Source organism: Trematomus bernacchii, unplaced genomic scaffold (genome assembly GCF_902827165.1).
Source record: "Trematomus bernacchii unplaced genomic scaffold, fTreBer1.1, whole genome shotgun sequence".
NCBI classification, from domain to species: Eukaryota; Metazoa; Chordata; class Actinopteri; order Perciformes; family Nototheniidae; genus Trematomus; species Trematomus bernacchii.
The window spans coordinates 1-24,467 of record NW_022987373.1 but is presented as its reverse complement, the minus strand read 5'-3'; the positions used below and the strand labels follow the sequence as shown (position 1 = coordinate 24,467).

Here is a 24,467-nt window from a genome sequence, read left to right as displayed (position 1 = left end):
GTGTGGGTCATTAGAAGGCACGTAAACGGTTACGTCATGACGCAAATGATGACACAATAATTCACCTTTGAACCTAACTCACCTTTGAACCTAACTCACCTTTGAACCTAACTCACCTTTGAACCTAACCCACCTTTGAACCTAACTCACCTTTGAACCTAACTCACCGTTGAACCTAATTCACCGTTGAACCTAACTCACCTTTGAACCTAACTCACCTTTGAACCTAACCCACCTTTGAACCTAACTCACCTTTGAACCTAACTCACCTTTGAACCTAACCCACCTTTGAACCTAACTCACCTTTGAACCTAACTCACCTTTGAACCTAATTCACCTTTGAACCTAATTCACCTTTGAACCTAACTCACCTTTGAACCTAACTCACCTTTGAACCTAACTCACCTTTGAACCTAACTCACCTTTGAACCTAACTCACCTTTGAACCTAACTCACCTTTGAACCTAACTCACCTTTGAACCTATCTCACCTTTGAACCTAACTCACCTTTGAACCTAACTCACCTTTGAACCTAACTCACCTTTGAACCTATCTCACCTTTGAACCTAACTCACCTTTGAACCTAACCCACCTTTGAACCTAACTCACCTTTGAACCTAACTCACCTTTGAACCTAACCCACCTTTGAACCTAACTCACCTTTGAACCTAACTCACCTTTGAACCTAATTCACCTTTGAACCTAATTCACCTTTGAACCTAACTCACCTTTGAACCTAACCCACCTTTGAACCTAACTCACCTTTGAACCTAACTCACCTTTGAACCTAATTCACCTTTGAACCTAACCCACCTTTGAACCTAACTCACCTTTGAACCTAATTCACCTTTGAACCTAACTCACCTTTGAACCTAACCCACCTTTGAACCTAACTCACCTTTGAACCTAACTCACCTTTGAACCTAATTCACCTTTGAACCTAACTCACCTTTGAACCTAACTCACCTTTGAACCTAACTCACCTTTGAACCTAATTCACCTTTGAACCTAACTCACCTTTGAACCTAATTCACCTGCCGAGTGTATAATGAGGAGTGGACAGCTATGTTCACCGATCTGCTCCTGGCCCGGCCCTCACGTAACATTTTAAACCCATAGTGGCCCCGAGCCACAAGGTGTGCCCACCCTGCTCTGGTGTGATGGAGAAACATCAGAAAGTGCATTCTGCATGACAGGAGAGCTTTGAAGAGTTCCTACCCTGCAGGGCGTCCTCCCCCAGCAGCGCCCTCCTCTGGCCGGAGTCCAGCTGGTGTCGGCTCCCCTGCTGAGGGACCCCCTGCTGGGATACCTCCGGCACCATGTGGCCCCTGGAGAGCCTCAGAGCCTCGGCCAGAGCCGGACTCACCCCCGACAGGTGAGACACGTCCGGAGGGGGACGGACACGACGGATTGGACGGAAGTCTGGAGGCAGGCAGGGAGGAGGGAAGATCTGAAGGGGACAGGAGATCAGTTTAATACAGAGACAGGTCTTCACACTAATTACAGGTTATCAACACAATGTGTTATCATTATTTTCAAAGACAATTATTTTCTTTATAAAAACAAGATTTGGTTTTCGCGGTCATAATGATCATTATGAATGTAAAGATGAAGGAGTTTAATTTGAATAGAGAGACACTTCTTTACTTTGAATAACTATGAATATAATTACAATAATAATACAGGAGGGAATTTAAATGATTGATTAATACAAATAATAATAAATAATAATAAATAATAATAAATAATGCTAAGTTAATTGAAAGAAATAATAATAATGAAGGTGTTTATTTTAATATGTATTATATTAAGTAAAAAAAATAAGATTAGATTAAGATTAATAATAATATATAATGATATATAATTAAAAAACATATTTTAATTATATAATTATTAAAGGTCCCATGTCACGGCCATTTCTACTGATCATAGTTCCCTTGTTGAGGTCTACTAGAATAGATGTACATTGTTCAATGTTCCAAACTCTCATTGGTTTCTCAAACAGCATCTCTGTATAGTCTGTGTATTCACTCTCTGTCCTACACGGCTTGTTGGAGCTCCTGCCCCCCCCCCCGTGTGAGCCCACTGTGCTCTGATTGGTCAGCTCGCCCACTCTGTTCTGATGAGTCCACCACCGTTACAGCGGAACATCAGAGATTATGTTTTACAATGGCGTTTGTTAGCAACCAGGAAATGACACCAGTAATGACAAACAGAGGGGAATGCTGCGTGGGGTCTGGGTGCCGTGTTGGGGGGCCGTCAGGGCACTATGCCAGTCACGTCACTATGCCCGTCACGGGACTATGCCCGTCACGTCACTATGCCCGTCACGTCACTATGCCCGTCACGTCACTATGCCCGTCACGGGACTATGGCCGTCACGTCACTATGCCCGTCACGGGACTATGCCCGTCACGTCACTATGCCGTCACGGGACTATGCCCGTCACGTCACTATGCCCGTCACGTCACTATGCCCGTCACGGGACTATGCCCGTCACGTCACTATGCCCGTCACGTCACTATGCCCGTCACGGGACTATGCCCGTCACGTCACTATGCCCGTCACGTCACTATGCCCGTCACGTCACTATGCCCGTCACGTCACTATGGCCCGTCACGGGACTATGCCCGTCACGTCACTATGCCGTCACGTCACTATGCCCGTCACGGGACTATGCCCGTCACGTCACTATGCCCGTCACGTCACTATGCCGTCACGGGACTATGCCCGTCACGTCACTATGTCCGTCACGGGACTATGCCCGTCACGTCACTATGCCCGTCACGTCACTATGCCCGTCACGTCACTATGGCCGTCACGTCACTATGCCCGTCACGTCACTATGCCCGTCACGTCACTATGCCCGTCACGGGACTATGCCCGTCACGTCACTATGCCCGTCACGTCACTATGCCCGTCACGTCACTATGCCCGTCACGTCACTATGCCCGTCACGGGACTATGCCCGTCACGTCACTATGCCCGTCACGTCACTATGCCCGTCACGGGACTATGCCCGTCACGTCACTATGCCCGTCACGTCACTATGCCGTCACGGGACTATGCCCGTCACGTCACTATGCCCGTCACGTCACTATGGCCGTGACTATGGCCGTCACGTCACTATGGCCGTCACGTCACTATGCCCGTCACGTCACTATGCCCGTCACGTCAATATGCCCGTCACGTCACTATGGCCGTCACGTCACTATGCCCGTCACGTCACTATGCCCGTCACGTCACTATGGGTCACTATGCCCGTCACGTCACTATGCCCGTCACGTCACTATGCCCGTCACGGGACTATGCCCGTCACGTCACTATGCCCGTCACGTCACTATGGCCGTCACGGGACTATGCCCGTCACGGGACTATGCCCGTCACGTCACTTGCCCGTCACGTCACTAGCCCGTCACGTCACTATGGCCGTCACGTCACTATGCCCGTCACGTCACTATGCCCGTCACGTCACTATGCCCGTCACGGGACTATGCCCGTCACGTCACTATGCCCGTCACGTCACTATGCCCGTCACGTCACTATGCCCGTCACGTCACTATGGCCGTCACGTCACTATGCCCGTCACGTCACTATGCCCGTCACGTCACTATGCCCGTCACGGGACTATGCCCGTCACGTCACTATGCCCGTCACGTCACTATGCCCGTCACGGGACTATGCCCGTCACGTCACTATGCCCGTCACGTCACTATGCCCGTCACGGGACCATACTCAGGAAGAAAAAAATGGAAAAATAAAGATGTCAAACGGGGCGTTCTGGGGCAGCATAGACAGGTCTTCTCTGTGTTAGAGTTTTACTCGCTACAGGGTGTACTTTGAGGGTTTGTGACTCTGCAGACCGTTTACATAAAAGCTTCTTAACACACAAGGGGACGGGTAATAACCGGAAAAGCATGACATGGGACCTTTAATGTTCATTTAGGAACCAATTTAGTTTGAATATAAAATGTGTTTAAAGACTGTTATATGAGTCTTGGACCTAGTCATAGTAACTAGGTATGTTATTGAATTACAGTTTCCATAGAATAGCCTCTTTGCTAATTATTACGTTAAGTGAGCTGACGCCGAGCTCAGAGGAAATGCAAAGAGACTACATTTAGATATAATACAGTTAAGTGTTAGTTAATGGAAGAAATGTATGTGCGTTCATGTGCAGACGTATATATAGTTTGTTAATTGGATAATTCATATCCTGCAAGACTCCTAAAGAAGTCATGAGATGATGACCTTTGGACATCTGGAACATGTCCAAGTTTAGGAAACCTATATCTGCCCTGTGTTTCTTCTGTTCGTGGGAGCATTTCTGCGATTGGTTGCTGTTGAAGCAAGGTCATGTTTCCCCATTGTTGTTTGGTGGTGCGCAACTAAATAATAATGATTAATCTCAACTATTTCTGTGTTTGTGTTTCATTGATTCCTCTCTGTTTCATTCTTTCATGTTGTGTGAGTGCTGGATCTCCACAACAAGACTTTCATCTTTTAGTGTTTGTATAATCAAAGAGACTTTATTTTTAACAGTTTATTTGATAAACTAATTAACAATAATAATATATATAACAACAAAATAAATAATAATAGATTTAATTTAAATAGCGCCTTTCAAGGGACCCAACGCCGCTTTCCATGAGGTAAGGACAAACACAACAACAACAACAACAACACTGAAGCCTCACTGTTTTCAGCTCCTGAGTGTTTTGAGCCAGAGTGAAACCCTCCAGGATCTTCCCCAGGTACGACGCGTCCTTGCTTTTTTCTGTGAACGCATCAGAAGAGAAAACACACATTATAGAGGAAACACACATTATAGAGGAAACACACATTATAGAGGAAACACACATTATAGAGGAAACACACATTATAGAGGAAACACACATTATGAGGAAACACACATTATAGAGGAAACACACATTATGAGGAAACACACATTATAGAGGAAACACACATTATAGAGGAAACACACATTATAGAGGAAACACACATTATAGAGGAAACACACATTATAGAGGAAACACACATTATAGAGGAAACACACATTATAGAGGAAACACACATTATAGAAACACACATTATAGAGATGTCAGTTATCACAGACTGTTATTTCTCGTTCCAGCAGCAGCTCGTAGAGGTCTCTCTTGTTATCTCTTACTCGTAGATAATACTATAATCGTATAAAGCTGTATTGTATTCTGAGGAGAACAGAAGGAGAAGAGCTAAAGATGGAACGTGAAATAAAACCTGCTCATTGTTGAGAAGTGACTGATTTACTCTGTCCTTAAAGGTGGGGTAGGTAAGTTTGAGAAACCAGCTCGAGATCGCTAGAATTTGAAAATACACAACTGGAGAAAATCTGCCACTTCCTCACAGAGCCCCTCCTCCAACACACACGAACGCGCACATGACCAATGAGGGCACGAGATAAGTTTGTGCACAGATGGAAGGCTGACAGGCAGGTAGGCCATCCAGTTATTTTAGCCGGGCCGGCTCAGATGATTGGTCGTGCTTTTTTACAGTACTACAGCTTCCACTGATGATATTTATTTATGGATTTTTTGTCAAAGCACTTCAGATATTCATTGCTATCTGGATGTTAAGAGCATTCCATGGAATATAACAAGTGTATCTCGAGCCGGTTTCTCAAACTTACCTACCCCACCTTTAAGTAACATTTTGAGGTACTTGTACAAGATCTGAGTACTTCTACTTTTACTCAAGTACAAGATCTGAGTACTTCTACTTTTACTCAAGTACAAGATCTGAGTACTTCTACTTTTACTCAAGTACAAGATCTGAGTACTTCTACTTTTACTGCTGAGTGTATATATCAGTATATATAAGTACTGACCTCTCTTCTTGGTGTACTGCTGAGTGTATATATCAGTATATATAAGTACTGACCTCTCTTCTTGGTGTACTGCTGAGTGTATATATCAGTATATATAAGTACTGACCTCTCTTCTTGGTGTACTGCTGAGTGTATATATCAGTATATATAAGTACTGACCTCTCTTCTTGGTGTACTGCTGAGTGTATATATCAGTATATATAAGTACTGACCTCTCTTCTTGGTGTACTGCTGAGTGTATATATCAGTATATATAAGTACTGACCTCTCTTCTTGGTGTACTGCTGAGTGTATATATCAGTATATATAAGTACTGACCTCTCTTCTTGGTGTACTGCTGAGTGTATATATCAGTATTTATAAGTACTGACCTCTCTTCTTGGTGTACTGCTGAGTGTATATATCAGTATATATAAGTACTGACCTCTCTTCTTGGTGTACTGCTGAGTGTATATATCAGTATTTATAAAACAGACAAGTCAAATCAAGCAATCTGATTGGTTCTTACCCGTGATATAATGAGCGTATATCACGGGTAGAATTGTAGTTACTTTTCACAACAAGTCAGTATCCCTCCACGTCTGAGAAAAGCTACAACCGTTATTGTGTTTGTTTCCCGGGGCAACACTCACAAGAAGCACCGGCTGTTGTGATGCCTGCTGGGACGTTAAGTTACCGCTTGTAATTATGCCTTTCCAAGCTTCAAAGTTGTATTTATCATCTGAATTTGGCGAAACAAGTTTAATATTCTAAAAACCAAGACTTTGTTTATTTGAAATCAGATGAAAACAAACTGTCACGGACCCTGCCGTGTTATCTATGATTACTATACGCTTTACATTCATAATGTGAGCGGGAGGGAGGGGGGGCGGCGCTGAGGAACAGCAGAGAGTTGACAGGTGTCTGTGTGGACACTCCCCTTGTTGTGCGTCAGCAGAGGCTACAGGTGTCTGTGTGACACTCCCCTTACTGTGCGTCAGCAGAGACTACAGGTGTCTGTGTGGACACTCCCCTTACTGTGCGTCAGCAGAGGCTACAGGTGTCTGTGTGACACTCCCCTTGTTGTGCGTCAGCAGAGGCTACAGGTGTCTGTGTGACACTCCCCTTACTGTGCGTCAGCAGAGACTACAGGTGTCTGTGTGGACACTCCCCTTGTTGTGCGTCAGCAGAGGCTACAGGTGTCTGTGTGACACTCCCCTTATTGTGCGTCAGCAGAGGCTACAGGTGTCTGTGTGACACTCCCCTTATTGTGCGTCAGCAGAGGCTACAGGTGTCTGTGTGGACACTCCCCTTGTTGTGCGTCAGCAGAGGCTACAGGTGTCTGTGTGACACTCCCCTTATTGTGCGTCAGCAGAGGCTACAGGTGTCTGTGTGACACTCCCCTTATTGTGCGTCAGCAGAGGCTACAGGTGTCTGTGTGGACACTCCCCTTATTGTGCGTCAGCAGAGACTACAGGTGTCTGTGTGGACACTCCCCTTGTTGTGCGTCAGCAGAGGCTACAGGTGTCTGTGTGGACACTCCCCTTATTGTGCGTCAGCAGAGGCTACAGGTGTCTGTGTGGGACACTCCCCTTGTTGTGCGTCAGCAGAGGCTACAGGTGTCTGTGTGGACACTCCCCTTATTGTGCGTCAGCAGAGGCTACAGGTGTCTGTGTGGACACTCCCCTTATTGTGCGTCAGCAGAGGCTACAGGTGTCTGTGTGACACTCCCCTTATTGTGCGTCAGCAGAGGCTACAGGTGTCTGTGTGGACACTCCCCTTATTGTGCGTCAGCAGAGGCTACAGGTGTCTTAGGTTCAAGTTAGACGACTAATGTCTGGGGTAGTGTTCATGACTTCATGTTTATGTCCTCTTAATGGTTCATCTCAATGCACACACATTTTCTGTGCTTTCCAATAGTTTTAAATAGTTTTATTCCACTGTTAAATAACCTGTTCAATACAAACATGCCACTTGTCAAAATTAAATAACATTTCTGTGAACTGATATTTGTTTAGTGAGCTCATTAGAGGATGTTCCCTGAAAGATTGTGAAATGTCAATGAAGAAGTCAGACTTAGTATATTTGTTAATAATTACATACAATTAGGGCTGTCAAGTTAACGCGTTAATAACGCGTTAACGCAAAAAAAAATTAACGCCACTAATTATTTTAACGCGATTAACGCATGTGTATTTTTTGTCCTCGGCCGCCGTAGTTTCAGAGCGCATCGAGTTTAAAATACCATCTACAAGCTGATGCTGACAGCCCCGCTCCTACTGCCCGCTTGTGGCAGACCACACTTCCACGCTCACCGGCAGGCCCGGACTGGCCATCGGGAGGACCGGGAGGGAGTGTGTATGTGTGGCGCGAGCGAAGCACACCTTACGTGTTGTTGTTAGCATCTGGTGCTAGCTAGCTGAGCTAACGGATATAAGGAGCTGTTTCAATGAAAACAGAGGAGCGACATTTCGCCGACAACTGCGCCGAGCACTTGACTTTATGCAGGTAGCCAGACAGCACACTCAGCACGGATAGTGCCGCAACACAGCTCATACACACAGGCATATATGCCTTGAGCTGCACATAGCTCCAACGATCCATCACAGTGTCTCCACACACACACACACACACACACACACACACACACACACACACACACACACACACACACACACACACACACACACACACACACACACACACACACACACACACACACACACACACACACACACACACACACACACACACACACACACACACACACACACACACACACACACACACACACACACACACACACACACACACACACACACACACACACACACACACACACACACACACACACACACTTTGTAATGTTCGGGTTGTTGTGTTTAATATTCATGAGAATATTTGTCATTGTTCAAATGATAATAAACAAACATATAAAGCATATTTGTCCACTCATATGTTGATAAGAGTATTAAAAACTTGAAAAATATCCCTCTAAGGTACATTTAGAACAGATAAAAAATGTGCGATTAATCGCGATTAACTATTTTAATCGACTGACAGCCCTACATACAATACATGGAATGTGTGTGTGTGTGTGTGTGTGTGTGTGTGTGTGTGTGTGTGTGTGTGTGTGTGTGTGTGTGTGTGTGTGTGTGTGTGTGTGTGTGTGTGTGTGTGTGTGTGTGTGTGTGTGTGTGTGTGTGTGTGTGATCCAAGTGAATCTGCGGCCCCCAGGTGGCCAGTACATAAATGATGTGGCCCCCAGCACCATCCAAGTTGCCCTTCCCTGACGTGCTACTGATGCTGGACAGGTTTTCAGTGGCTGCACAATAAACGGCAACATACACATGAATGTAAATAAATAGCTAAATAATGGATCAACGCTCTCTGTGTAATATGTTCGCTAGCTGCTGTTAGTGTTGTTGCATAGCAACCACCTCGCACTATGTTTCGTGCAGAAGGCAACGGAGGGACTATTTTATTTTGAACATCATTATTTAATAATAAAAACTATTTAAATTAGAGTGTGTATTCTTCTTTCATATTGCCACACTTGGTAACCGTTTTATAAAAGCAATAGCTCACTTCAGGCCGTGGTATATGCTCATTATATCACAGCTAGGGGGCGTGGTTCGGCCCGACGCGAAGCGGAGGGTCAACAACCCCCTTACCACTGACCTCTCTTCTTGGTGTACTGCTGCGGGGCCGTCCAGCCGTACAGTCCGTCTCCAGGCTCCTCCCCCCCCAGCTCCTTATCGTACCGGGACATGGAGTCTCGATGATAAACCTCTTCATCATCGTCATCCTCCAGAGCACCGATACCAAACGCCTACAGGACAAAGCAGCTTTCAGAAGACAACATTAAAATGCTCAATATGTTTTTGCCGTTTGATGTCCGCTACGTAAAAAGGACCGCAGCTCCTGTTGAGGGTTTCTGCCCCGTTACTTCTCCGCTGTTTCCTCGTCCCTCTCGTCTCACTTCTCCGCCCTTTCCTCGTCCCTCTCGTCTCACTTCTCCGCCCTTTCCTCGTCCCTCTCGTCTCACTTCTCCGCCCTTTCCTCGTCCCTCTCGTCTCACTTCTCCGCCCTTTCCTCGTCCCTCTCGTCTCACTTCTCCGCCGTTTCCTCGTCCCTCTCGTCTCACTTCTCCGCCCTTTCCTCGTCCCTCTCGTCTCACTTCTCCGCCCTTTCCTCGTCCCTCTCGTCTCACTTCTCCGCCGTTTCCTCGTCCCTCTCGTCTCACTTCTCCGCCCTTTCCTCGTCCCTCTCGTCTCACTTCTCCGCCCTTTCCTCGTCCCTCTCGTCTCACTTCTCCGCCCTTTCCCTCGTCCCTCTCGTCTCACTTCTCCGCCCTTTCCTCGTCCCTCTCGTCTCACTTCTCCGCCCTTTCCTCGTCCCTCTCGCCTCACTTCTCCGCCCTTTCCTCGTCCCTCTCGTCTCACTTCTCCGCCCTTTCCTCGTCCCTCTCGTCTCACTTCTCCGCCCTTTCCTCGTCCCTCTCGTCTCACTTCTCCGCCGTTTCCTCGTCCCTCTCGTCTCACTTCTCCGCCCTTTCCTCGTCCCTCTCGTCTCACTTCTCCGCCCTTTCCTCGTCCCTCTCGTCTCACTTCTCCGCCCTTTCCTTGTCCCTCCCGTCTCACTTCTCCGCCGTTTCCTCGTCCCTCTCGTCTCACTTCTCCGCCGTTTCCTCGTCCCTCTCGTCTCACTTCTCCGCCGTTTCCTCGTCCCTCTCGTCTCACTTCTCCGCCCTTTCCTCGTCCCTCTCGTCTCACTTCTCCGCCCTTTCCTCGTCCCTCTCGTCTCACTTCTCCGCCCTTTCCTTGTCCCTCCCGTCCCACTTCTCCGCCCTTTCCTTGTCCCTCTCGTCTCACTTCTCCGCTGTTTCCTTGTCCCTCTCGTCTCACTTCTCTGCTGTGTCCGGCTGCAGATGTGAGCATCCTTAGCAACGGTCAATAAGTCAGCGGTCTGTACTACTGGATTAACAACGTGTCACGTGTTCTGAGCTGACCAATCAGAATCGAGTATTCAACTAAGCCATGTAATAACTCCTATGAACTCACGGTTCCAGCGACGCCCCCTCTCTTCGCTCCTCTCTCTCGTCCTCCGAACAGTCGGCTCCTCGCCTCAGATTGAGGTCTGAACAGATCGATGTGTTCCGGCGCCGCTCGGCCCATCAGAGCGCGGCCCGGGTCCAGACCCCGGTACCCCAGACCCTGAAGGCCCCCCCGTGGTGTGAAGTCCACCGGGGTCACGTCTTTAGGGGCAAAGGTCACGTCCTCCGGGGCGAACTCATCCTCATCCTGCAGCAGAGCGGAGGGGACATGTTACTGTAAATGTGTATATATATATATAGTTTTTAAATGTCACAATAAATCACTCCATTTCCCCCATTCACTATCTCTCTCATTAAAAGGCAATATTCAATATAGGCCCTATTGACCTACACTCATACACTATGAGCTGGTCTTGCTTTGATTTCTCCTCACCGTGTGAATACGGAGATTTTCTACTTTTTCAATGCTATTTTTATTTTTAAGCGTCTCTGAGTTTCTAGAAAAGCGCTATATGAGTGATTATTATATTTCTATTTGAGATGTTTACATTGTGGATTGTTTATTTATAGTCTTTTAAATGTCTCCAATGTGCAATGCCTTGTCTCTTTATGCTGCTGCCACGCAAACATTTCCCACATGATCTCATCTCATCAAGAGTTAATGATATATCAAATAATCTGTGTTTTAACGTCCTCCACCAGGGAAGAGTCCCAACATGTCCTTAAATGCATCCCCACATGTTCTATAAATGGAGTGTAAAATAATGAAGAGAAAACTATTTTATTTTATACTTATATGTAAAAGGAACTAATCCAAATGCATAAATCAGAGAATCCTCTGAACTGTAACCTGAAGCTCAGTCTCACGTGTTCACAGTATTTCTGAAGCAGAGACCTATGTAGTTATTAAAATGCCTTTCTCTTATTTATATTTAAAAAATATATCTATGTATTATTTTAGTTATATATGAGCCTCACCTCAGAGTCCTCTGATCCAGCAGGGGGCAGCAGAGAGCCGTCTGTGAGGAGCACACAAAGAAGAACACACTATTAATACAAATAGAAACCCAAATGTAGAGATTTAATTTCCTCTTGAGAACATTTCCTCCTCCCTAGAACCCTCCTCTCAGTCGGTCATTATATCAGAGCTTTAGTCTCTTCTCCTCGTGCACGGTTTGATCTGTTCCATCTGTTCCATCTGTTCCATCTGTTCCATCAGTTCCATCTGTTCCATCTGTTCCATCTGTTCCATCTGTTCCATCAGTTCCATCTGTTCCATCAGTTCCATCTGTTCCATCAGTTCCATCAGTTCCATCAGTTCCATCTGTTCCATCTGTTCCATCAGTTCCATCAGTTCCATCTGTTCCATCTGTTCCATCTGTTCCATCAGTTCCATCTGTTCCATCAGTTCCATCAGTTCCATCTGTTCCATCTGTTCCATCTGTTCCATCTGTTCCATCTGTTCCATCAGTTCCATCTGTTCCATCTGTTCCATCTGTTCCATCTGTTCTATCTGTTCCATCTGTTCTATCTGTTCTATCTGTTCTATCTGTTGTATTAGTTCCATCTGTTCCATCTGTTCCATCTGTTCTATCTGTTCCATCTGTTCCATCTGTTCCATCTGTTCCATCTGTTCCATCTGTTCCATCTGTTCCATCCGTTCCATCCGTTCCATCCGTTCCATCCGTTCTATCCGTTCCATCCGTTCCATCCGTTCCATCCGTTCCATCCGTTCCATCCGTTCCATCCGTTCCATCTGTTCCATCTGTTCCATCTGTTCCATCTGTTCCATCTGTTCTATCTGTTCCATCTGTTCCATCTGTTCCATCTGTTCCATCTGTTCTATCTGTTCTATCTGTTCTATCTGTTATATCTGTTCCATCTGTTCCATCTGTTCTATCTGTTCCATCTGTTCTATCTGTTCTATTCCATCTGTTCCATCTGTTCCATCTGTTGTATTAGTTCTATCTGTTCTATCTGTTCTATCTGTTCTATCTGTTCTATCTGTTGTATTAGTTCTATCTGTTCTATCTGTTCTATCTGTTCTATCTGTTCTATCTGTTCCATCTGTTCTATGTCCTATATATATCCATGCTGCTCTGCTGGAGGACGTCAGTGTCTCCACCTCTCCTCTGGAGCTGCTACATGGTGAGAGAGACTGAGTGTGAGCGAAACAAACGCACCCGGGTGCTGCCTGCGGGGTTTCCTCTTCACTCGCGGCCCGACGCCCTGCCCCTGCCTCCAGCCCATCCTGCGCAGAATCTCCACCCCCACGGACGACCTGAGGGACGAAACAAACGCACCTCAGACTCCTGCTGGACCTCAGGCTTTCATTTATTAGTATTTAATAACTCTCCCTTCACCTTTACATTACTATATAAAGGTGAAGGGAGAGTTACTCAGGGACTGGTTCAGTGTCTGGTGGTGCGTTCAGGGACTGGTTCAGTGTCTGGTGGTGCGTTCAGGGACTGGTTCAGTGTGTGTTGGTGCGTTCAGGGACTGGTTCAGTGTGTGTTGGTGCGTTCAGGGACTGGTTCAGTGTCTGGTGGTGCGTTCAGGGACTGGTTCAGTGTGTGTTGGTGCGTTCAGGGACTGGTTCAGTGTGTGGTGGTGCGTTCAGGGACTGGTTCAGTGTCTGGTGGTGCGTTCAGGGACTGGTTCAGTGTGTGTTGGTGCGTTCAGGGACTGGTTCAGTGTGTGGTGGTGCGTTCAGGGACTGGTTCAGTGTGTGGTGGTGCGTTCAGGGACTGGTTCAGTGTGTGTTGGTGCGTTCAGGGACTGGTTCAGTGTGTGTTGGTGCGTTCAGGGACTGGTTCAGTGTGTGGTGGTGCGTTCAGGGACTGGTTCAGTGTGTGTTGGTGCGTTCAGGGACTGGTTCAGTGTCTGGTGGTGCGTTCAGGGACTGGTTCAGTGTCTGGTGGTGCGTTCAGGGACTGGTTCAGTGTGTGTTGGTGCGTTCAGGGACTGGTTCAGTGTGTGGTGGTGCGTTCAGGGACTGGTTCAGTGTGTGGTGGTGCGTTCAGGGACTGGTTCAGTGTCTCGCGGTGCGTTCAGTGTGTGTTGGTGCGTTCAGGGACTGGCTAAGTGTGTATTGGTGCGTTCAGGGACTGGTTCAGTGTGTGGTGGTGCGTTCAGGGACTGGTTCAGTGTCTCGCGGTGCGTTCAGTGTCTGGTTCAGTGTCTGGTTCAGTGTCTCGCGGTGCGTTCAGTGTGTGTTGGTGCGTTCAGGGACTGGTTCAGTGTGTGGTGTTGCGTTCACTGTCGCGTTCAGTGTCTGGTTCAGTGTGTGGTGGTGCGTTCAGTGTCTGGTTCAGTGTGTGGTGGTGCGTTCAGGGACTGGTTCAGTGTGTGGTGGTGCGTTCAGGGACTGGTTCAGTGTGTGGTGGTGCGTTCAGGGACTGGTTCAGTGTCTGGTGGTGCGTTCAGGGACTGGTTCAGTGTCTGGTGGTGCGTTCAGGGACTGGTTCAGTGTGTGTTGGTGCGTTCAGGGACTGGTTCAGTGTGTGGTGGTGCGTTCAGGGACTGGTTCAGTGTGTGGTGGTGCGTTCAGGGACTGGTTCAGTGTGTGGTGGTGCGTTCAGGGACTGGTTCAGTGTGTGTTGGTGCGTTCAGGGACTGGTTCAGTGTGTGGTGGTGCGTTCAGGGACTGGTTCAGTGTGTGTTGGTGCGTTCAGGGACTGGTTCAGTGTGTGTTGGTGCGTTCAGGGACTGGTTCAGTGTGTGGTGGTGCGTTCAGGGACTGGTTCAGTGTCTCGCGGTGCGTTCAGTGTGTGTTGGTGCGTTCAGGGACTGGCTAAGTGTGTATTGGTGCGTTCAGGGACTGGTTCAGTGTGTGGTGGTGCGTTCAGGGACTGGTTCAGTGTCTCGCGGTGCGTTCAGTGTCTGGTTCAGTGTCTGGTTCAGTGTCTCGCGGTGCGTTCAGTGTGTGTTGGTGCGTTCAGGGACTGGTTCAGTGTGTGGTGTTGCGTTCACTGTCGCGTTCAGTGTCTGGTTCAGTGTGTGGTGGTGCGTTCAGTGTCTGGTTCAGTGTGTGGTGGTGCGTTCAGGGACTGGTTCAGTGTGTGGTGGTGCGTTCAGGGACTGGTTCAGTGTGTGGTGGTGCATTCAGGGACTGGTTCAGTGTGTGGTGGTGCATTCAGGGACTGGTTCAGTGTGTGGTGGTACGTTCAGGGACTGGTTCAGTGTGTGGTGGTGCGTTCAGGGACTCGTGGTGCGTTCAGGTACCGTGCTGGAGCGATGAGTTCCTCCAGTTTTGTGTCTCCTGTAATAACGGAGTTTTGAGCGTTCACGGCTCTCGCTGTTTCTCTGGTTTTGTCTGTGCGGCTCGACGTGAACTCCTGAGACGTTCTGATCTGACTCGGGGCGATGCCGTGCTCCCCGAAGTCCTGACAACAACAACAAGAACATCATCAACAACAACAACATCACTGTCACTGACTCTGCTTTCTTTCCTATATCTGGGTGTAAATTAAACACTGATTGTTTTCCTCGTTACCTCCTCGTCCATGAAATCTTCCGGTCGGGCATTTTGTTTCTCAGATTTCTGTTGCCGCGACGACACAAATGTTGACGGGGCCCAGCCTTAAAAACAACAACAACAACAACAACAACAGGATCAGGACAACAAGTCAACAACACACAGTTCAGGTTGTTTATTGGTAACTGTAGGGAATGCATTGATGGTACTCTTGGCTCCAGGTGTCACTGATATGTGGAGGTGTGAATCCTCCTGATGGAGCGGCACTGACCTTCCTTAGTGCCCACGGTGTTGAAATATCCTGCAGAAAAGCCTCCAGTGAACGCCCCGTGAAACCTCTGAAACCTTCCCTTCTCATCTTTCACCATCTGGTCGTGAAGAGGAACCGGCCTCTTCCTCGCCTCGTCTGGAACACACACAACACTTCATTATACTCTCAACACTTCTTATACACTCAGAAAGAATACTTCTGATACACAACATTTTTTTTTTTTATTAAAATAATAATAAGTGGCGTCCGTTTTTCATTTTTGATTGTTTGTTATGTGGATTTGTAGTATTTGTGTTACTGTGTGTTCAATAAAGGTGTATTTTGGAGGTAAAGGACTCTCTGAGGGTTCAGATAGTTCACTTTAGTCTCAGTTATCTCAGTGAGGTAAAGGACTCTCTGAGGGTTCAAATAGTTCACTTTAGTCTCAGTTATCTCAGTGAGGTAAAGGACTCTCTGAGGGTTCAGATAGTTCACTTTAGTCTCAGTTATCTCAGTGAGGTAAAGGACTCTCTGAGGGTTCAGATAGTTCACTTTAGTCTCAGTTATCTCAGTGAGGTAAAGGACTCTCTGAGGGTTCAGATAGTTCACTTTAGTCTCAGTTATCTCAGTGAGGTAAAGGACTCTCTGAGGGTTTAGATAGTTCACTTTAGTCTCAGTTATCTCAGTGAGGTAAAGGACTCTCTGAGGGTTCAGATAGTTCACTTTAGTCTCAGTTATCTCAGTGAGGTAAAGGACTCTCTGAGGGTTTAGATAGTTCACTTTAGTCTCAGTTATCTCAGTGAGGTAAAGGACTCTCTGAGGGTTCAGATAGTTCACTTTAGTCTCAGTTATCTCAGTGAGGTAAAGGACTCTCTGAGGGTTCAGATAGTTCACTTTAGTCTCAGTTATCTCAGTGAGGTAAAGGACTCTCTGAAGGTTCAGATAGTTCACTTTAGTCTCAGTTATCTCAGTGAGGTAAAGGACTCTCTGAGGGTTCAGATAGTTCACTTTAGTCTCAGTTATATCAGTGAGGTAAAGGACTCTCTGAAGGTTCAGATAGTTCACTTTAGTCTCAGTTATCTCAGTGAGGTAAAGGACTCTCTGAGGGTTCAGATAGTTCACTTTAGTCTCAGTTATCTCAGTGAGGTAAAGGACTCTCTGAGGGTTCAGATAGTTCACTTTAGTCTCAGTTATCTCAGTGAGGTAAAGGACTCTCTGAGGGCTCAGATAGTTCACTTTAGTCTCAGTTATCTCAGTGAGGTAAAGGACTCTCTGAGGGTTCAGATAGTTCACTTTAGTCTCAGTTATCTCAGTGAGGGAAAGGACTCTCTGAGGGTTTAGATAGGTTCACTTTAGTCTCAGTTATCTCAGTGAGGTAAAGGACTCTCTGAGGGTTCAGATAGTTCACTTTAGTCTCAGTTATCTCAGTGAGGTAAAGGACTCTCTGAGGGTTCAGATAGTTCACTTTAGTCTCAGTTATCTCAGTGAGGTAAAGGACTCTCTGAGGGTTCAGATAGTTCACTTTAGTCTCAGTTATCTCAGTGAGGTAAAGGACTCTCTGAGGGTTCAGATAGTTCACTTTAGTCTCAGTTATCTTCAGTGAGGTAAAGGACTCTCTGCGGGTTCAGATAGTTCACTTTAGTCTCAGTTATCTCAGTGAGGTAAAGGACTCTCTGAGGGTTTCAGATAGTTCACTTTAGTCTCAGTTATCTCAGTGAGGTAAGGACTCTCTGAGGGTTTCAGATAGTTCACTTTAGTCTCAGTTATCTCAGTGAGGTAAAGGACTCTCTGAGGGTTCAGATAGTTCACTTTAGTCTCAGTTATCTCAGTAAGGTAAAGGACTCTCTGAGGGTTTAGATAGTTCACTTTAGTCTCAGTTATCTCAGTGAGGTAAAGGACTCTCTGAGGGTTCAGATAGTTCACTTTACTCTCAGTTATCTCAGTGAGGTAAAGGACTCTCTGAGGGTTCACATAGTTCACTTTAGTCTCAGTTATCTCAGTGAGGTAAAGGACTCTCTGAGGGTTCAGATAGTTCACTTTAGTCTCAGTTATCTCAGTGAGGTAAAGGACTCTCTGAGGGTTCAGATAGTTCACTTTACTCTCAGTTATCTCAGTGAGGTAAAGGACTCTCTGAGGGTTCACATAGTTCACTTTAGTCTCAGTTATCTCAGTGAGGTAAAGGACTCTCTGAGGGTTCAGATAGTTCACTTTAGTCTCAGTTATCTCAGTGAGGTAAAGGACTCTCTGAGGGTTCAGATAGTTCACTTTAGTCTCAGTTATCTCAGTGAGGTAAAGGACTCTCTGAGTGTTCAGATAGTTCACTTTAGTCTCAGTTATCTCAGTGAGGTAAAGGACTCTCTGAGGGTTCAGATAGTTCACTTTAGTCTCAGTTATCTCAGTGAGGTAAAGGACTCTCTGAGGGTTCAGATAGTTCACTTTAGTCTCAGTTATCTCAGTGAGGTAAAGGACTCTCTGAGGGTTTCAGATAGTTCACTTTAGTCTCAGTTATCTCAGTGAGGTAAAGGACTCTCTGAGGGTTCAGATAGTTCACTTTAGTCTCAGTTATCTCAGTGAGGTAAAGGACTCTCTGAGGGTTCAGATAGTTCACTTTAGTCTCAGTTATCTCAGTGAGGTAAAGGACTCTCTGAGGGTTCAGATAGTTCACTTTAGTCTCAGTTATCTCAGTGAGGTAAAGGACTCTCTGAGGGTTCAGATAGTTCACTTTAGTCTCAGTTATCTCAGTGAGGTAAAGGACTCTCTGAGGGTTCAGATAGTTCACTTTAGTCTCAGTTATCTCAGTGAGGTAAAGGACTCTCTGAGGGTTCAGATAGTTCACTTTAGTCTCAGTTATCTCAGTGAGGTAAAGGACTCTCTGAGGGTTCAGATAGTTCACTTTAGTCTCAGTTATCTCAGTGAGGTAAAGGACTCTCTGAGGTTCAGATAGTTCACTTTAGTCTCAGTTATCTCAGTGAGGTAAAGGACTCTCTGAGGGTTTAGATAGTTCACTTTAGTCTCAGTTATCTCAGTGAGGTGAAGGACTCTCTGAGGGTTCAGATAGTTCACTTTAGTCTCAGTTATCTCAGTGAGGTAAAGGACTCTCTGAGGGTTCAGATAGTTCACTTTAGTCTCAGTTATCTCAGTGAGGTAAAGGACTCTCTGAGGGTTCAGATAGTTCACTTTAGTCTCAGTTATCTCAGTGAGGTAAAGGACTCTCTGAGGGTTCAGATAGTTCACTTTAGTCTCAGTTATCTCAGTGAGGTAAAGGACTCTCTGAGGGTTCAGATAGTTCACTTTAGTCTCAGTTATCTCAGTGAGGTAAAGGACTCTCTGAGGGTTCAGATAGTTCACTTTAGTCTCAGTTATCTCAGTGAGGTAAAGGACTCTCTGAGGGTTCAGATAGTTCACTTTAGTCTCAGTTATCTCAGTGAGGTAAAGGACTCTCTGAGGGTTCAGATAGTTCACTTTAGTCTCAGTTATCTCAGTGAGGTAAAGGACTCTCTGAGGGTTCAGATAGTTCACTTTAGTCTCAGTTATCTCAGTGAGGTAAAGGACTCTCTGAGGGTTTAGATAGTTCACTTTAGTCTCAGTTATCTCAGTGAGGTAAAGGACTCTCTGAGGGTTCAGATAGTTCACTTTAGTCTCAGTTATCTCAGTAAGGTAAAGGACTCTCTGAGGGTTTAGATAGTTCACTTTAGTCTCAGTTATCTCAGTGAGGTAAAGGACTCTCTGAGGGTTCAGATAGTTCACTTTACTCTCAGTTATCTCAGTGAGGTAAAGGACTCTCTGAGGGTTCACATAGTTCACTTTAGTCTCAGTTATCTCAGTGAGGTAAAGGACTCTCTGAGGGTTCAGATAGTTCACTTTAGTCTCAGTTATCTCAGTGAGGTAAAGGACTCTCTGAGGGTTCAGATAGTTCACTTTACTCTCAGTTATCTCAGTGAGGTAAAGGACTCTCTGAGGGTTCAGATAGTTCACTTTAGTCTCAGTTATCTCAGTGAGGTAAAGGACTCTCTGAGGGTTCAGATAGTTCACTTTAGTCTCAGTTATCTCAGTGAGGTAAAGGACTCTCTGAGGGTTCAGATAGTTCACTTTAGTCTCAGTTATCTCAGTGAGGTAAAGGACTCTCTGAGGGTTCAGATAGTTCACTTTAGTCTCAGTTATCTCAGTGAGGTAAAGGACTCTCTGAGGGTTCAGATAGTTCACTTTAGTCTCAGTTATCTCAGTGAGGTAAAGGACTCTCTGAGGGTTCAGATAGTTCACTTTAGTCTCAGTTATCTCAGTGAGGTAAAGGACTCTCTGAGGGTTCAGATAGTTCACTTTAGTCTCAGTTATCTCAGTGAGTAAAGGACTCTCTGAGGGTTCAGATAGTTCACTTTAGTCTCAGTTATCTCAGTGAGGTAAAGGACTCTCTGAGGGTTCAGATAGTTCACTTTAGTCTCAGTTATCTCAGTGAGGTAAAGGACTCTCTGAGGGTTCAGATAGTTCACTTTAGTCTCAGTTATCTCAGTGAGGTAAAGGACTCTCTGAGGGTTCAGATAGTTCACTTTAGTCTCAGTTATCTCAGTGAGGTAAAGGACTCTCTGAGGGTTCAGATAGTTCACTTTAGTCTCAGTTATCTCAGTGAGGTAAAGGACTCTCTGAGGGTTCAGATAGTTCACTTTAGTCTCAGTTTATCTCAGTGAGGTAAAGGACTCTCTGAGGGTTCAGATAGTTCACTTTAGTCTCAGTTATCTCAGTGAGGTAAAGGACTCTCTGAGGGTTCAGATAGTTCACTTTAGTCTCAGTTATCTCAGTGAGGTAAAGGACTCTCTGAGGGTTCAGATAGTTCACTTTAGTCTCAGTTATCTCAGTGAGGTAAAGGACTCTCTGAGGGTTCAGATAGTTCACTTTAGTCTCAGTTATCTCAGTGAGGTAAAGGACTCTCTGAGGGTTCAGATAGTTCACTTTAGTCTCAGTTATCTCAGTGAGGTAAAGGACTCTCTGAGGGTTCAGATAGTTCACTTTAGTCTCAGTTATCTCAGTGAGGTAAAGGACTCTCTGAGGGTTCAGATAGTTCACTTTAGTCTCAGTTATCTCAGTGAGGTAAAGGACTCTCTGAGGGTTCAGATAGTTCACTTTAGTCTCAGTTATCTCAGTGAGGTAAAGGACTCTCTGAGGGTTCAGATAGTTCACTTTAGTCTCAGTTATCTCAGTGAGGTAAAGGACTCTCTGAGGGTTCAGATAGTTCACTTTAGTCTCAGTTATCTCAGTGAGGTAAAGGACTCTCTGAGGGTTCAGATAGTTCACTTTAGTCTCAGTTATCTCAGTGAGGTAAAGGACTCTCTGAGGGTTCAGATAGTTCACTTTAGTCTCAGTTATCTCAGTGAGGTAAAGGACTCTCTGAGGGTTTAGATAGTTCACTTAGTCTCAGTGTATCTCAGTGAGGTAAGGACTCTCTGAGGGTTCAGATAGTTCACTTTAGTCTCAGTTATCTCAGTGAGGTAAATGACTCTCTGAGGGTTCAGATAGTTCACTTTAGTCTCAGTATCTCAGTGAGGGTAATAGACTCTTGAGGGTTCAGATAGTTCACTTTAGTCTCAGTTATCTCAGTAAGGTAAAGGACTCTCTGAGGGTTCAGATAGTTCACTTTAGTCTCAGTTATCTCAGTGAGGTAAAGGACTCTCTGAGGGTTCAGATAGTTCACTTAGTCTCAGTTATCTCAGTGAGGTAAAGGGACTCTCTGAGGGTTCAGATAGTTCACTTTTAGTCTCAGTTATCTCAGTGAGGTAAAGGACTCTCTGAGGGTTCAGATAGTTCACTTTAGTCTCAGTTATCTCAGTGAGGTAAAGGACTCTCTGAGGGTTCAGATAGTTCACTTTAGTCTCAGTTATCTCAGTGAGGTAAAGGACTCTCTGAGGGTTCAGATAGTTCACTTTAGTCTCAGTTATCTCCGTGAGGTAAAGGACTCTCTGAGGGTTCAGATAGTTCACTTTAGTCTCAGTTATCTCAGTGGGTCTCAAACGTTTTGACCACAAATTATGTAAACACATATTTCCAAGGCACTCCTTTATAATTATTAGGATGAATAAAAACAGGTTTGAAATCATTCCAGTGTATACTATAGGACAGAAAACCAGACATATCGTTTACAGTTGGAGAGATACAAACATATGCATAAATAAATAAATGTTAACCAGATAAAATAAGATATGAATGAACAACAAAAATAAAATACGTTACATGTATTTGTTATTGGCTATGGGTTATTGGTTATGTTCATATACTTATTGATTATTAAAATGTAAACCGATCTTTTTCATATGGGTGTTTTAGAGTTGTACCCCCTAGATCAGGTCTCTAGATCAGGTCTCTAGATCAGGTCTCTAGATCAGGTCCCTATATCAGGTCCCTAGATCAGGTCTCTAGATCAGGTCTCTAGATCAGGTCCCTAGATCAGGTCTCTAGATCAGGTCCATAGATCAGGTCCCTAGATCAGGTCCCTAGATCAGGTCTCTAGATCAGGTCTCTAGATCAGGTCTCTAGATCAGGTCCCTAGATCAGGTCCCTAGATCAGGTCCCTAGATCAGGTCTCTAGATCAGGTCCCTAGATCAGGTCTCTAGATCAGGTCTCTAGATCAGGTCCCTAGATCAGGTCTCTAGATCAGGTCCCTAGATCAGGTCTCTAGATCAGGTCTCTAGATCAGGTCTCTAGATCAGGTCTCTAGATCAGGTCCCTAGATCAGGTCCCTAGATCAGGTCCCTAGATCAGGTCTCTAGATCAGGTCCCTAGATCAGGTCTCTAGATCAGGTCTCTAGATCAGGTCCCTAGATCAGGTCTCTAGATCAGGTCCATAGATCAGGTCCCTAGATCAGGTCTCTAGATCAGGACCCTAGATCAGGTCTCTAGATCAGGTCTCTAGATCAGGTCCCTAGATCAGGTCCCTAGATCAGGTCTCTAGATCAGGTCCCTAGATCAGGTCCCTAGATCAGGTCTCTAGATCAGGTCCCTAGATCAGGACCCTAGATCAGGTCCCTAGATCAGGTCCCTAGATCAGGTCCCTAGATCAGGTCTCTAGATCAGGTCTCTAGATCAGGTCTCTAGATCAGGTCCCTAGATCAGGTCCCTAGATCAGGTCCCTAGATCAGGTCTCTAGATCAGGTCCCTAGATCAGGTCCCTAGATCAGGTCTCTAGATCAGGTCCCTAGATCAGGTCCCTAGATCAGGTCTCTAGATCAGGTCCCTAGATCAGGTCTCTAGATCAGGTCTCTAGATCAGGTCCCTAGATCAGGTCTCTAGATCAGGTCTCTAGATCAGGTCTCTAGATCAGGTCCCTAGATCAGGTCCCTAGATCAGGTCTCTAGATCAGGTCCCTAGATCAGGTCTCTAGATCAGGTCTCTAGATCAGGTCTCTAGATCAGGTCCCTAGATCAGGTCCCTAGATCAGGTCTCTAGATCAGGTCTCTAGATCAGGTCCCTAGATCAGGACCCTAGATCAGGTCTCTAGATCAGGTCTCTAGATCAGGTCTCTAGTGATTGTGTGCTCAAAGTGCACCAGATTGAAGCACTTTACTTAGCTCTGTGAGTGCAGTGTGTATCTCTGTGAGTGCACAGTGTGTATCTCTGTGAGTGCACAGTGTGTATCTCTGTTAGTGCACAGTGTGTATCTCTGTTAGTGCACAGTGTGTATCTCTGTGAGTGCACAGTGTGTATCTCTGTTAGTGCACAGTGTGTATCTCTGTTAGTGCACAGTGTGTATCTCTGTTAGTGCACAGTGTGTATCTCTGTTAGTGCACAGTGGGTATCTCTGTTAGTGCACAGTGTGTATCTCTGTTAGTGCACAGTGTGTATCTCTGTTAGTGCACAGTGTGTATCTCTGTTAGTGCACAGTGGGTATCTCTGTGAGTGCACAGTGGGTCCCCATGCTGCTGTGTAGCTCGGGCACAACAGAGACCTTCAGGATAAACACCATCCTATCTTATCTGTTCTTAAAGATCCTGAGTGTTTGTGATTCATGAACTCCACTTCTGAGTTCATATGTGTACTTATATGTGTTACTGCCAGAGAACAGGCACAGGTAGCCGGCTCAAGAGACACACAAACAAGATATTTAATCACACAAACACTCATATTTAAATGTATTTCATTTCAAACTCAGATTTGAGTGTGGAGGCTAATAGCTTGTTGTTAGCTCGTTAGCTTAGCATCCTCTGAAGTGGCCGTTAAACACGCGCTGTGTCATTTCTCTCCAGATATAAACACGGTCATGATGTTAAAAGGTTAAAGAAAGGTTTAATAAAGGTTAAATAAAGACACTCAGAGCTTCTTTACCTTCTTCCAGAGGCTCCAGAGGAACCCCGTAACTCACGAAGTCCTCCTCACCGTCAGACGCCATGTTTTACTATCACTACCGGGGCCGCGGGGGGACAAAGTTCACAGGAAACGCGAAGTCAGGAGGAGGAAAAGCGACACCTGGTGAACTAACACTGGAACTACCACGTTCATATATACTGTTTATTAATACATGAATGAAACAAATAATAATAATAACAACAATAATAATAATGATCTCGGCTCTGGAGTATTCATCTGTAAATATCTGTCATTTATTATTTTAATATGATTTGCTAGCTTCCTTCCTCCATACTCATCACTGATTGGATTATCAGATTGTCGTGTTCATTGGGATTTCCACATGTCAAAAGTGTTATCTGCAGTTTATATATAGGAATAGAGAGTGAAGTGATGGTCTGTGTGACGGGGGAGGGGTCTGGCCTCAGCGTCTCACTTTGGACTGAAGACAGTGTTTTAAAGTGTCTCTGAGGATCTGCTGGACATCGCATGTCGGTCCAAAGCTCACAG

General features: G+C 45.7%; 1 protein-coding gene across 1 annotated transcript in view; it reads right to left on the bottom strand.

Annotated features, from left to right (window-relative positions):
* Positions 1-24,042, bottom strand: part of gpatch1 (G patch domain containing 1) — a gene marked incomplete at its 3' end in the record, with an annotated part of 33,603 nt that extends 9,561 nt beyond the window's left edge. Inside the window, 10 exon segments of the mRNA XM_034133291.1 lie at positions 1,219-1,450; positions 4,698-4,777; positions 9,527-9,677; positions 10,909-11,148; positions 11,880-11,920; positions 13,085-13,182; positions 15,126-15,286; positions 15,397-15,482; positions 15,650-15,784; positions 23,937-24,042. Coding sequence (XP_033989182.1) covers positions 1,219-1,450; positions 4,698-4,777; positions 9,527-9,677; positions 10,909-11,148; positions 11,880-11,920; positions 13,085-13,182; positions 15,126-15,286; positions 15,397-15,482; positions 15,650-15,784; positions 23,937-24,000 — 1,288 coding nt within the window.
* Between the last annotated feature and the right edge of the window lie 425 nt (positions 24,043-24,467).